Source organism: Clarias gariepinus, chromosome 25, assembly GCF_024256425.1.
Source record: "Clarias gariepinus isolate MV-2021 ecotype Netherlands chromosome 25, CGAR_prim_01v2, whole genome shotgun sequence".
Taxonomy (NCBI): Eukaryota; Metazoa; Chordata; class Actinopteri; order Siluriformes; family Clariidae; genus Clarias; species Clarias gariepinus.
Genome location: NC_071124.1, coordinates 9994107 through 10009610, shown reverse-complemented (window position 1 = coordinate 10009610; position 15504 = coordinate 9994107). Strand labels below are relative to the sequence as shown.

The 15504-nt window shown below is 34.4% G+C and overlaps 1 protein-coding gene across 1 annotated transcript; it reads left to right on the top strand.

Annotated features, from left to right (window-relative positions):
- The first annotated feature begins 376 nt into the window (after positions 1–376).
- LOC128513001 (myosin-7-like) lies at positions 377–14721 on the top strand. Its single transcript, XM_053486579.1, has 39 exons — positions 377–415; positions 513–571; positions 694–901; positions 1310–1453; positions 1530–1686; positions 2046–2073; positions 2772–2877; positions 3067–3159; positions 3264–3327; positions 3528–3626; positions 3733–3836; positions 4473–4611; positions 4691–4809; positions 4908–5057; positions 5579–5749; positions 5916–6225; positions 6589–6668; positions 6774–6979; positions 7079–7202; positions 7286–7422; positions 7535–7790; positions 7887–8129; positions 8221–8397; positions 8472–8617; positions 8685–8775; positions 8855–9244; positions 9764–9890; positions 10273–10391; positions 10710–10906; positions 11522–11705; positions 11825–11990; positions 12076–12200; positions 12281–12589; positions 12689–12892; positions 12986–13282; positions 13950–14054; positions 14156–14251; positions 14332–14466; positions 14618–14721. The coding sequence occupies exons 3-39, from the start codon at positions 701–703 to the stop codon at positions 14636–14638; spliced, it is 5820 nt and encodes a 1939-aa protein (XP_053342554.1). The 5' UTR covers positions 377–415; positions 513–571; positions 694–700; the 3' UTR covers positions 14639–14721.
- Positions 14722–15504: the final 783 nt, after the last annotated feature.

Below are 15504 nucleotides of genomic sequence, written 5' to 3'. Positions count from 1 at the left end.
TGACACTTCTTATGTTGTGCACTGTATTGTGTAATGTATTTTGCTGAAATATTCCTTAAAATAGTTACATGAAAAATAATTTTTAAAAAGTAACTAGTATTCTAAGTCTAATTTAGTAACATGCAGAAATAGACATGATAAGGAAAAAACGTGACAAGGTTAGGGTCATAAAATTAGCAACGGCAAGTGTTAATGTGGCACAGAACAGACATCCAGAATTCCTGCCTGTCAGTCCAAACACTTAAAGCTTATGTACTAAGCGTCTAAATGTGTGTGTGTGTATGTGTGTGTGTGCATGCTTTGGGAGTACTAGGACGTGTGACCTCATACTGTTGGAGTGGTAGAGGCTATAAATTAGATCTCAGCCCTTGCCCATTTCTTAGTGCAAAAAAGTACTGCTGTTGCACCTGCTATTGTGAGTTGTCTCATCTTCTTACAATGCTTTTAGCTCTGTATTAATTCAGTAAGTGTGGCTTGGACTAACCTTTTCTTTTTGTTTTTCTTGAATTTAGGTTTACGACCAAAGCACTGGAACTTTCATCATTTTTCATATCCCGTAAGGCACAAATCAGTAAGTACATTTCTGCCTGAAAGAAACCTGCAGTGCAGATGCATTCGCAATGGTCAATGAAATAGGTTTGCAATATGTTTAATGATGCTTTAATCACTGTTACAAATTTCACATTATTTTAGGACAAGTATGGGGGATGCTGAGATGTCAGTGTTCGGGGTAGCAGCCTCTTACTTGCGAAAGTCTGATAAGGAGCGTTTAGAGGCACAGACTCGTGTCTTTGACATGAAGAAACAATGTTTTGTTCCTGATCCTGTGGAAGAGTTTGTTAAAGCCACAATTACCAGTCGTGAAGGAGATAAAGTGACTGTCGAAACCGAATCAGGGAAGGTCAGTTTAAAAAAATTTTATGTTTTAGATTGTTATATGGTTAAATACATATTAAATGTATTCAAATTAATTGCAATTATTTAAATATTAAATAAAAATAATCTATAAATTAAAATACTTCCAATATTACTTTTTATTATTTTACGTTATTTGGCAGTGTATAAAATAAACATGTCCTGTAAGATTGTTTAATCATTGTTTGATATTAAAATCTTAAATAAGTCATTCAAGATAAAAAAATAATAATAAATATAATAATAATTATTATTATTATTATAAATGAAAACTGTTTCTACAAGATTTCCAGTTTAAGGGATTTCCAAGATAGCTATGTAATATTTACATGCATATTATGTTTCTTTATGTGCATAAATAATTAAATTAATATCCTAAACATCATATTTTTAGACAGCAACTTTCAAGGACAGCCAGATTCTGCAACAGAATCCACCAAAGTTTGACAAAATTGAAGACATGGCCATGCTGACTTTCCTGCATGAGCCAGCTGTGCTGTATAATCTCAAAGAGCGTTATGCTGCATGGATGATCTATGTGAGTACATCAAGGTATTCAATTTTTTTTTAATTGTTGGACAATAATTAACAAAAAGCATATTTTTCTCTCAAAGACCTATTCAGGGCTGTTCTGTGTTACTGTCAACCCCTACAAGTGGCTGCCAGTCTATAATCAGGAAGTGGTTATAGCTTATAGGGGCAAGAAGAGGAGTGAAGCACCTCCCCACATTTTCTCCATTTCTGATAATGCATACCAGTACATGCTGGCAGGTAACTGATAAAAAAGCTACAGTTATATTATAATTATTATAATTTAAGTAATTTTAATTTACATTATAACAACTACTTAGTTCATGTCTTAACAAACTGTACTACATTTAAGTTATGAACTGTGTAGTTTAGCATGTCCTTTAAGATGTCATACCTTATATGGCTATATTATGGTTACATCATACTTGGGGGAGAGTTGGGACAAAAAAATGCTGTCTAAATTTTAGATCGATGAAAATTTCTTTACTCTTAAAAAAATCTACTATTAATTGCCTGGAAATTAAATCTCATAAATATTATATTAAGGTGTTTTGTAGTGTATAATAGATAATTCTGTTGTTTGTTTGTTTTTTACATAGACCGTGAAAACCAGTCACTCCTGATCACGTAAGTTATTTATAAAGGCATAGTTTTGTAACATACTGAGTGCTAAAGCTCACATATATTTTTTAAGTCTTTTATAAGGAAATTATTTATATTCTATTTACCGTGATTTTATGCTTATACTGTACCAATAGTTGTCAATTATAGAAACTCACAGCTGGGACTAAATATTAAAGTGGATTTCTTGTTTTAAAGTATTAAAATGGTGCTCTCTGTTATTTTCTGTAGATAGGCCAATGTGATATTTCAGTTTTTCCTTTTTAATAAATCTGCGAAAATGTCTTTTCTGTCAATATAGGGTGCTGTGTGTACATTAATAAGGGAAAAAATTTACTTAAATGATTTTAGCAAATGGCTACAATATAACCAAGAGTGAAAAATTTAAGGGGGTCTGAATACTTTCCGTACCCACTGTATTTAGATATGTTAAAAACTTACAAGACATCTTTGGTGGAAGAGTACATAATATTTAGGTCTTGTTGGCAAGGTGTGCTTTCTTAGGCTGATTGTTTAGACAGTTAATACCTCTGAATGTCTATCCCACAAGTATGAATATTTAATATATTCGTAAAGTTTCTTTGTGCCTGCAGCCAAATTGTGTGTGCTTTATTACTTATGTAGACATTCAGATCCATTAAGAAATATTAAAACATTATTTACATACCTTCCTTTTCACCTTGCAACCAATTTTATATATGTAGTGGAGAATCCGGTGCTGGGAAAACTGTAAACACAAAAAGAGTCATTCAGTACTTCGCTAGTATTGCAGCCAGTGGGACAAAGAAGGAAACATCTGGTCAAAACAAGGTTCCCATTTATATATATATACCCTATAATATAAATAAATATATATATATATATTAAAAAAAAAAAAAAAAAATATATATATATATATATATATATATATATATATATATATATATATATATATATATATATATATATATATATATAATACTAGGAATGTAATACTTGGAATTTTTTTTTTTTTTACAGGGAACATTGGAAGATCAAATCATCCAGGCTAACCCTGCACTGGAGGCTTTTGGCAATGCCAAGACTATTAGAAATGATAATTCCTCAAGATTTGTAAGATAAATGTTGTTTATCATTCTACTTTTAATATAACACCAACATTTTCTTTTTTGTGTAAAATGTTTTAATGTTTTTTTTTTTCTGTTTTTTTTTTTAAGGGAAAATTTATCAGAATTCATTTTGATACCAGAGGGAAGCTGGCATCAGCTGACATTGAAACATGTGTGTTATTTCCCATCTCTTTTCAAATAGTTTTTAATTGTTATCATTGCAAATTCACTAATGTCTCTAATCAGTTGCTCCAATATTACACAGACAGCAATTTGTTCAATTTTATTGCATATTGCCTGAAAAGTCCATTTTACATTTCATTTTTTTTACATATTTACCATAGCACTTATGCTACTCTCTTCTTTACTAAGATCTCTTGGAGAAATCTCGTGTTACCTTTCAGCTCAAGGCAGAAAGAGATTATCACATATTTTATCAAATCTTGTCAAACAAGAAACCAGAAATACTTGGTTAGTACAATAAATCAATTAAATGCATGAAGCAAAAAAAAAAAAAAACACAATTAAAAGTCATTAAAGATATTGACAAAATGGCATAATATTATTCTTTCTACAGAGATGTTACTGGTGACAGCAAACCCATATGACTATGCGTTCATCTCTCAGGGAGAAACCACAGTCATGTCCATTGATGATGCTGAAGAGTTAATGGCAACTGATGTAAGTCCTTATATTCAGTTGAGGTCAAGTTTAATGCAATTGATCTGCATTTCCCTTTGACTGTTTGTTATGATCCGCCTTAGTCCCTTTATTTGATAAATATATAAAAATACTGTTCAGTTCATTACAATAAATAATTAGGAGCACTGGTCATATATCTAGACCAGCTTAGATTAGCTCATCATGATGAATATACCTATTACGTTACCTTTTTATATTATTATATAGTATTCCAGCCAGTGGGACAAATCCAATCCAATCCAATCCATCGCAATGGGCACACACACACACACACACACACACACACACACTATGGTCAATTTGGAAAAGCCAATTAGTCTAACCTGCATATCTTTGGACTGTGGGAGGAAAGTGGAGTACCCGGAGGAAACCCACCAAGCACAGGGAGAACATACAAACTAAGACGGCATTTATACATTAACATAAAAAAAATCTGAATAAGTCAAAAGTGTGAATTGATGTGTATATTTTAAAACTAGACAACATTTATTAGTGTAGCCATGCTCTTTGGTATATAATCAATTTTTTATGCCCTGTGACATTTGTTTAAAGGATTATATTCTCTTATGCTAATGTGTGTGTACTTTGGATTTTATGTTATTGCTTCATTTACAGAATGCTTTTGATGTACTTGGCTTTACACAAGAGGAGAAAAACTCAGTGTACAAGCTTACTGGAGCCATCATGCACCATGGTAACATGAAATTTAAGCAAAAGCAACGTGAAGAGCAGGCAGAGGCTGATGGAACTGAGGGTATGTATAAGGCATGTTCCACAAGTAAATCATTAATGTTTGATTACAGTTGAATACAGAAATCTTAATTTATTTTTAGATGCAGACAAAGTTGCTTATCTCATGGGCCTGAACTCTGCTGACCTCATAAAAGGTCTATGTCACCCAAGAGTTAAAGTAGGCAATGAGTGGGTGACCAAAGGACAAAATGTCCAACAGGTAAGTAAACCTTCAAAAATACATATCAGAACAATAATTTGAAGTATGAACTGATTCCATCTTTTTTTTTTTTTAACCTCTTATGCTGGTTCTTACAGGTGAACTATGCTGTTGGTGCTCTGTCCAAAGCAGTGTATGAGAAAATGTTCCTCTGGATGGTGGTTAGAATCAACCAGTCTTTGGAAACAAGGCAGCCACGGCAGTATTTCATTGGTGTACTGGACATTGCTGGTTTTGAGATTTTTGATGTGAGTGCATGAATACACAAAAACATACATTTAAAAAACATTTATAAGGAGTAATGTTTTGTGTTATTTAATGTTTAATATTTAAAAAGAAATAAAATGACAATATTGGCAAACATTTTATGTATAAAACATGTTACCTTAATTACAACCCTCTTTTAACTTAGTTTTGCATTGGGCAAAAAAAAAACATACTGAACATTTTGTTCCTAAAATATTTTATTATCACTTGTACTTGTAATTTGTTGAAATTATTAGATCTTTTATTTCAAGTTAAATGCATTTTGATGCCTGGTTGAATGCATGAAATTATATGATACAATATGAAATTTCCTAAGAAGATTGAGCTAAAGCATATGAAAGCTGGTTTGATTTTGGACATTCCTTCTGCAATATGGCCTTTAAGTGCTATAATGGTTTTTAGACATCAGATTCAGTAGGAATTTTTATGACACTGACAAAGACGTTTATGAAAAAACATGAATACGCTTAATCGATACACTCTTCCATTTATGTGTTTGCAGTTTAACACCTTTGAGCAACTCTGCATTAATTTTACAAATGAGAAATTGCAACAGTTTTTCAACCATCACATGTTTGTTCTGGAACAAGAAGAATACAAGAAAGAAGGCATAGAATGGGAATTCATTGACTTCGGCATGGACTTGCAAGCCTGCATTGATTTAATTGAGAAGGTGAGTCACTAATGAATAAGAAAGTGGTACAACCATTTAGTGCAATAAATAATAAATGAATTAACAGAGAAGCAAAATGTTTTCTGTTTGAGCTTTGGTTATGTGTAGAGATATAATAGCGAATACTTCCTGGTAATGTAATCAATTAACTTTTTTTATGTTTTAGCCCATGGGGATCATGTCTATCCTTGAAGAGGAATGCATGTTTCCCAAAGCCACAGATACCACCTTTAAGGCAAAACTTTTTGACAATCACTTGGGAAAGTCAAGTAATTTCCAAAAACCAAGGATTGTAAGGGGAAAGCCTGAGGCTCACTTTGCCCTTGTTCACTATGCTGGCACTGTGGACTACAACATCAACAATTGGCTCATAAAGAACAAGGATCCACTAAATGAAACTGTAGTAGCACTCTACCAAAAATCCTCACTTAAACTGCTGGGTACCTTGTTCGCAAACTATGCTGGGGCAGATTCGGGTAAGCAAAACTGGTTCTACTTTGCTCTGACAGGGGTTGTGAGAATAACCTGGATATCTTGTGTGTACTTGTATTGTAAATGCATGCTGATATTTTCTATATATATATTTATAGAAGTGATCTTTATTGAGTTTTGCTGGTCTTGCCAGATGAAACAATATGCCCACCTCATCAAATTTTGTTCAAGTAGATGTAGTCACTAATCTACAACTACTCTTGTTCATAGGTGCTGTATTGATGTATTCTATCAATAATCTTGTGTAGTAATGGTGTACTCAGATTTTTAATTGGGATTGGATTGGCTTTAAGCCTTAAAGCCAAACCTTAAAGTTTAAGGTAATACATGATGATACTATTTTTCAGTGTCTGAGTCTGGGGTGAAGGAAAAGAAAGAAAAAAAGAAAAAAGGATCATCGTTCCAGACAGTGTCTGCACTTCACAGGGTATGTGAACACAGAATAAGTCCAGGGTACCATGACCTCTTCTGTTTAGTTGTATGATCCATTAATTACATGAATATTAAATACATTAATATTACTGATTTTCAGGAGAATCTTAATAAGCTCATGACAAACCTGCGCTCAACTCATCCCCACTTTGTACGCTGCATCATTCCTAATGAGACCAAGACTCCTGGTGCAATGGACAACCCTCTTGTTATGCACCAGCTTCGCTGCAACGGTGTGCTAGAAGGTATCAGGATCTGCAGAAAGGGTTTCCCTAACAGAATCCTTTATGGTGATTTCAAACAGAGGTACTACACTGTAACCTAATTAGCAGACTCATGGTAAAATTATTATATAACAAACTTTCACAAGTACCATTTATGAGCATTTCATATGTAATTCTACAGATACCGTATCCTTAATCCTTCTGCAATCCCAGAGGGACAGTTTATTGACAGCAAGAAGGGGGCTGAAAAACTGTTGGCTTCACTTGAAATAGATTGCCAACAGTACAGATTTGGGCACACTAAGGTAAAAGGTTGTGTTCTTTAGATTTTCTTTTAAAAGTTCTTAATGAAAAATACATTTTTTAAATGATTAACTATATTTTTCAGGTGTTTTTTAAAGCTGGTCTGTTAGGTCAATTGGAGGAAATGAGAGATGAACGGTTATCTAAAATATTAACAGGAATCCAAGCCAGGTCTCGTGGGCTTCTCTCAAGAATTGAGTACCAGAAGATGGTAGAACGCAGGTATGACTTTTTTTCCCCTGTTTTTAATTATTTATTTATACATTAATTAATTATATGTTTAATTTAAAATGTAACCATTTCCTCTGATTATTTTTTTCTTTAAATCCAAAAGGGATGCCTTGCTTGTTATACAGTGGAATGTGCGTGCATTCATGAGTGTCAAAAACTGGCCATGGATGAAGCTCTATTTCAAGATCAAACCATTATTAAGATCTGCTGAAGCAGAGAAGGAGATGGCCAACATGAAAGAGGAATTCCTAAAACTTAAGGAGGCTTATGCCAAGTCTGAAGCTCGGAGAAAAGAGCTTGAGGAGAAAATGGTTTCACTTCTACAAGAGAAGAATGATCTACAGCTTCAAGTGCAAGCGGTATGTACAGTATAAAATGTACTTTAAAATGATTAAACATTAAGTATTAAAAATATATATAAATAGTAATATATTCTATCGCTGTCATGTATACAGGAACAAGACAATCTGTGTGATGCTGAAGAAAGGTGTGAAGGGTTAATTAAGAATAAGATCCAGATGGAAGCCAAAGTCAAAGAGCTCAACGAAAGACTGGAGGATGAAGAAGAGATGAATGCCGAGCTAACATCAAAAAAAAGAAAGCTGGAAGATGAGTGCTCTGAACTCAAGAAAGACATTGATGATCTTGAGTTGACTTTGGCTAAAGTGGAAAAGGAGAAGCATGCCACAGAGAATAAGGTTTTTGTGTCTCATACATGATGTTTTATATACAGTGTGACAATGTGAATAAAATGTTAAGTTGATTTTCTCAAAAAATGCAATATCATAGGTGAAGAATTTGACTGAGGAAATGGCAGCTCTGGATGAAATCATAGCCAAGTTAACTAAGGAGAAGAAAGCCCTGCAAGAGGCTCATCAGCAAGCCCTGGATGACCTGCAGAGTGAGGAGGACAAAGTCAACTGCCTCACCAAAATCAAAGTCAAGCTAGAGCAGCAAGTTGATGATGTAAGTGAAATTATAATAAAGTTAGAAAACAAATACTTGTCTGAACATCATTTTAATGTCCTTTTTTTTATCAGTTAGAGGGATCTCTAGAGCAAGAAAAGAAGATTCGTATGGATCTTGAAAGGGCAAAGAGAAAGCTGGAGGGTGACTTAAAGTTGACTCAAGAAAGCATTATGGACCTGGAAAATGACAAACAACAACTAGAGGAACGCCTTAAGAAGTAGGAATAAAAAAGCATATTAACTAATACATATTAAATGTATGACACTAACTTTTTTTTTTTGTAGGAAAGATTTTGAAATCAGCCAACTAACTAGTAAAATTGAAGATGAGCAAGTCATCATTGTGCAACTGCAGAAGAAAATTAAGGAGTTGCAGGTATTATATATTATATCTTATAGATTAAGTGTCTAACGATAACATGTAAAACAATGCTTAAGAGTTCTGTTTACTTTAGGCTCGAGTAGAAGAACTGGAGGAAGAACTTGAAGCTGAAAGAGCTGCCAGGGCCAAGGTGGAAAAACAGAGGGCAGATTTAGTGAGAGAACTGGAGGAAATAAGTGAGAGACTTGAAGAGGCTGGAGGAGCTACTGCGGCTCAGATTGAAATGAACAAAAAAAGGGAGGCAGAATTTCAGAAGCTGCGCAGAGACCTTGAAGAGGCGACTCTGCACCATGAGTCCACAGCTGCCACACTGAGAAAGAAACAAGCTGATAGTGTGGCTGAACTAGGTGAGCAGATAGATAACCTGCAGAGGATCAAACAAAAATTAGAAAAAGAGAAGAGTGAGCTGAAACTGGAGCTGGATGATGTGGTTTCCAGCATGGAACAGATTGTCAAGTCTAAAGTAAGTTCTTAAGATTTTTTTTTAAACAATTAATTTAATATGTACTGTTCCTAATTACACATTCTTAGATCTTAGATAATGCATTCTGATTAACACCCTGTTCTAGTTTTTGGTTTTATTGCCCTAAGCATTGCTTGTGCCTATAAATAAACTTACATTATATGAACCTTTACACAACCCAACTTTTTTGTAACTGTTGAAATTTCCATATTCCTCCAACATAAAAATAAGTTTAAGAGTTCTAGTGATCTTCTGCCTTATCCATGTTTTAGGACCAGAGTGATCAAGTAGATTGATTGGTACAGTAGTTCCGGGTAAAGTGTTCTGGCAAATTTCATAGTTTATTGTTACAGGATATTTGTAAGGATGTCAGAAATCAGCTGGAATATCAGAAATCAGTGATTTTGTGATACTGTATTTTTTTTACCCTTCTCCATATGGATGGTAGAGATGTAGAGCTGTAGAGATATAATTGATATGTACTGTATCATAATGGCTGCTGACGTGTGTCATTTGTAGACTAACTTGGAGAAATTGAGCAGAACTTTGGAGGATCAGCTGAATGAATCTCGAGCCAAGTGCGAGGAAAATCAAAGATCCCTCAATGATTTTGTAACTCAGAAGGCAAAACTTCAGACTGAAAACGGTATGCTGAGAATGCCACGTGTAATATACCACATAAACAAACAAACAAACAAATAACATTATCTATCTAACCTGACCAGTTTAAAAGTAATGTTTTTTGGTAGTTAAACCACACAGTGACCTGAGACTCATTCATGCATTAAAAAAAAAAACATCTAGGCTAACTTAAGGCATGAAACAGATTATGATAGATGAACAGGCTGAGTTCTAAGAGGTTGGAACAGACGAGAGGCGAAATGAGGTTGCTGTTGATGTTCTTACGCAAACAAATATTTTTTAATTGTATCTTTAGGCACTTTAATTTAACTTAATTTAATTTTATATGAAGAATATGAAGAAGTGAATGTAATATGAATAATAATACTATGTTATGAATACCACAGATGAGCTTTCAAGACAGGTGGAAGAAAAGGAGTCATTAATCTTTCAGCTTACAAGGGGAAAACAGTCTTACTCTCAACAGCTTGATGATCTAAAACGGCAGCTTGAAGAAGAGGTTAAGGTAAAGTGTTTCACATTTTATTTACATTCCATGTAACCATAGCCTGAACTGGGAACTTACATAGGGCAAAATGTTTCACCCTTAAATATTTAAAATGAATTAATTTAAATAAAGCTATGTGTACTGAGCTTTACAATGACAATGATTTTTATCAGGCCATTTAAATAATAATTACTGCTGTAACAATTTATAACAATATAATATATGTCATATTTAAATCTAGTCACAAAGGGTGAATGAGAAGAGAATCAGAGCGTTGATGTCCTTGTTTTAAAAATATTAACCAACAGCGGCCTGAACTTTTACCTCTTTTCTCAGGCCAAGAATGCCCTTGCCCATGCAGTACAGTCTGCTCGTCATGATTCAGATCTACTGAGAGAACAGTATGAAGAGGAGCAGGAGGCAAAAGCAGAGTTGCAACGCAGTCTCACTAAAGCTAATGCTGAGGTTGCTCAGTGGAGAACCAAGTATGAAACTGATGCCATCCAGAGGACAGAAGAACTTGAAGAGGCCAAGTAAGGCATAAAATAATAGTAAATAATAAAAGTTACATGTTTGATTAATCTTTAGGCATTAAATTAACAATATTAGACATTAATAAATGCATATCTATACTAATATTATACTAAATCTGTGAACAGCCTAAAGGTTTATATTGCTTTCGGATACAGTCCTTTGTATCATCTGTAGATACAAAAAAAAACAGTATCTACAGATGATAAGATTAATGACAAATTAAGAAAATGAATAAGTAGAAAGAAAAAACAAGCATACATGATTCTAGACAGGTGCTCCAAACGATAGTTAGTTATGAGAGATGTATAAAAATGCTGAACAGGCCTAGTCGACCTTGATTTAGGATCTACATGAGTATCAAAGAATTATTTAAGTCACAAAGCCTATTTAACTGGCTAGTGTTCCAACAGGAACAGTAAATATGGTGACATTTTGAGCCACACTATGAAAATAAGTAAATAAAGAAATAAAAAAAAGAAGTACAAATATCTTGAAAATGTATTTAGTATTTCTTACAAGCTAAATATAAGATTTCCAAACCAATTTCTAAACATTTCAACCAATTTTAAATTTCATAAAATATAAACAGCATCAACACAATTTTGTTTATACAGAAAGAAACTTGCTCAGCGTTTGCAAGATGCAGAAGAGGCTGTCGAAGCGGTTAATGCTAAATGTTCCTCTCTTGAGAAGACCAAACACAGACTTCAGAATGAAATTGAAGACCTCATGGTTGATATGGAGCGGTCAAATGCAGCTGCTGCAACCTTGGACAAGAAACAAAGGAATTTTGATAAGGTATCTCTAATAAACATGGGCTTAGATAATTAATCACTTCTTGGTATATTCCTTGATATTTTCTAAATTATGTGATTTAAAAGGCAATTGACTATACAGTATGTACATATACATTTAAGGTCCTTGCTGAGTGGAAGCAGAAATATGAGGAGTCTCAGTGTGAGCTTGAAAGCTCCCAGAAGGAAGCCCGATCTCTGAGTACCGAGCTCTTCAAGTTAAAGAATTCATACGAGGAATCTTTAGATCACTTGGAGACTCTGAAGAGAGAGAATAAGATCCTCCAAGGTGCATATATGATTAAATATTAATATTTTTTCTAGTGTTTAATATACAACCCAGGCACTTTTTAATGACAATCTTGCATTTCTAGAGGAGATAACTGATTTAACTGAACAACTGGGTGAAGGTGGAAAAACAATCCATGAATTAGAGAAGGCCCGTAAACAGCTAGAGCAAGAAAAAACAGAAATCCAATCTGCACTGGAGGAGGCAGAGGTAAAGCAATGAAATGGTATTCGACTGTGGAGTATAAGGTGGCATCATGATGACAATTAATGACTATTCTTTTTTTCCAGGGCTCCTTAGAGCATGAAGAGGGTAAAATACTAAGAAGTCAACTGGAACTTAACCAGATAAAGTCTGAAAATGAACGTAAATTGGCTGAAAAGGATGAGGAAATGGAGCAGACGAAGAGAAATTTGCAGAGGACAATTGACACCCTGCAAAGTTCTTTGGAGGCAGAGACTCGAAGCAGGAATGAAGCTCTTAGAGTAAAGAAGAAAATGGAGGGGGATCTTAATGAGATGGAGATCCAACTAAGTCAAGCCAATAGACAGGCTGCGGAGGCTCAAAAGCAACTCAAAATAACTCAATCTAACCTCAAGGTAAGAAGTACAGTATTTTAGTAATGATAAATATACTATGTATTATATTTACAGTAAATGTACTGTAAGAAATATCTAAAATCTTCTTCTTTTTTTAAGGACTGCCAAATCCAGTTGGATGATTTTGCCCATGGCAATGATGACCTGAAGGAGAATATTGCCATTGTAGAGAGACGTAACGTTCTGCTTCAGGCAGAAATTGAGGAGCTCCGTAGCCTGTTAGAGCAAACCGAGAGAGGACGCAAGCTTGCAGAACAGGAACTACTAGATGTCAATGAAAGAGTTCAGCTTCTGCACTCACAGGTGAGTGTTACTTCTTTCTAGCATATCTTATTGCTTTTTCTAATTGGTTTTTGAAATCAGCATCAGCCATATTACTGACTATTTAATTCATAGAACACTAGCCTCCTGAACCAAAAGAAAAAACAAGAAGCTGACATATCCCAGCTTCAAAGTGAAGTGGAGGATTCATTACAAGAATGCAGGAATGCTGAGGAAAAAGCAAAAAAAGCCATCACTGATGCCGCCATGATGGCAGAGGAACTGAAGAAAGAGCAGGATACTAGCGCCCATCTGGAGAGGATGAAAAAGAACATGGAACAAACCATTAAGGACCTCCAGCAACGCTTAAATGAAGCAGAGCAAATTGCCATGAAAGGTGGCAAGAAACAGATGCAGAAGTTGGAGGCCAGGGTGAGTACAGCCTTGTACTTCACTTCACAAATTATAAATAATATTGGGAACCATCACAATAAGCATGGTTATAAAGTATTTAAAGAACTAGAATCAATTTTATACATAACAATCAATCATTTAGTAACACCTGTGCACCTACTTTGCCAATTATATGTGTAATCATATGGATAGGGCCCAGCAGCCTTGAGTATTTTCATTTCAGCCATCCGAATGGGGAAAACTGCTGATTTTCTGATAGAGTTTATACAGAATGGTGCAATAAAGAAAAACCTCCAATATTTAGATATTCAAATGAGCGATTTCATTGAGGCCCCACACTGCAAACCACAGCACCTATCCATCCATTAACTGTGGTGCCAGACACCACACCTCCAAAGATGGAGTCGTACCCTGAGCGTCCAGAACCACCACAGGGGCACAAGGGAAACTGAAAACCTAAGTAGTTGTTTTATGATAATGTATTTTATCTTGGTTGTTTTTGCTGCTCTGTTTGTTGTTTAGTCATCACAAGTTGAGATCCTTTTCATGTGTTATTTTGTCCACAACCTATACAGTAATGTTATAGCATATATGAGCAAAACATTGTGCTACGTTCTCGCACAATCGTCCAAACAAAAGATATATGTTCTAATCTATGTGTATGATCTTAACAAAATTTATTTAGGTGAAAGACCTGGAGAATGAACTTGAAGCAGAGCAGAAAAGAAGCAGTGAATCTGTGAAGGGAATTCGCAAATATGAACGTCGCATTAAAGAAGTTACCTACCAGGTTTGATTAGAAATGTTATTTTCTTACCTAATAATACCTAAGAACATGCCAACATGTAACAGATAAAAAAAACTGCTTTATTTTCATCTGATGACCTGTAGTCTGAAGAGGACCGGAAGAACATAGCCCGTCTTCAAGATCTGGTGGACAAGCTACAACTTAAGGTTAAGGCTTACAAGCGAGCTGCTGAAGATGCTGTAAGTAAAATGGCAGGTGGAAATTATCTAACAAGAATGGTACCATGCAATTAATTTGTTGTGTACACTTTGTATTGTAGGAAGAGCAGGCCAATGTTCATCTTGGGAAATTCCGCAAACTTCAGCATGAGCTGGATGAAGCCGCGGAGAGGGCTGACATTGCTGAGTCCCAGGTTAACAAACTGCGTGCAAAGAGCCGTGAACCTGGGTCTAAGGTGTGTTTATGGTGTTGTTCCATACAATTTCCACTATGGTGATATGATTATATAATATGCAACATTTGGCATGATAAACTGCTTAATTTAATTATATTCCTCTATATTAGCAACTGACTGGATTTTTTCCTGCCTCTTGTCTTTAATACAGAAAGGATTTGATGAAGAGTAAAGCTCTGGACTTCCTCTGAGATAATTCGTTCTCCTTCCTGCACTGTCCTGCATCACAAAATAAATTTACTCACTGCAGTCTGACCATTGTGTGTTCCCTGAACATAACTATTCATATGTGCTTTTGATGGACCTAATTTTAACATATGTTTATTATTATAAATTGAGAAAGTTATGAAGTGGCATAGGACCCCAACTACTTAAATAACAACCATGATTTTGCATAGAAACTATCTTTCAATGTTTTGTATTCAGTAACAGGAAAAGAAGTATACCAATATTATATCTTATAGTATTAAAATATTATAACATAATTCATCAGTAATTTAAAACCTAGCATTTAGGGTCAAGAATTGCAATATGTAATGTTGGATAGATGAACCTATTTTTAAAATTACATTCAGTGTTAAAAAGAGTAAAGACAGAAATTAATAAATAAATTTAAATAATGACAGGAGTGTTGTCCAAACAAAAGATATATGTAAAATTTAAGATAATTAAATAACTTTTGGATGATTAAATGGTAAAAGAAATCAAAAGGGATATTATTTTTCGTGAACTTAAGTCAAAAACATGTACTGTACATCTGGTACATCTCCAGCTGAACCAGATTTGTAGATTAAAAAATAAGTAAAGTGAAAAAAGCCCACTCATTTACTGTTTTACATTATACACTGCTTTACAACTAATCAGACTCTGTCCTTGATCTGCCAGTCATTTGACATGGGATTTGAACATTTTAACTAAGTGGCCCTCTCCTCTCGATTACTTTAAAGTGTGTTCTCACAGTTTACATGACAATGTTTTTAATCTCAAACATGACAGATTAAAATGAATAGAAAATATTAACAGGTTAATTGATTATCT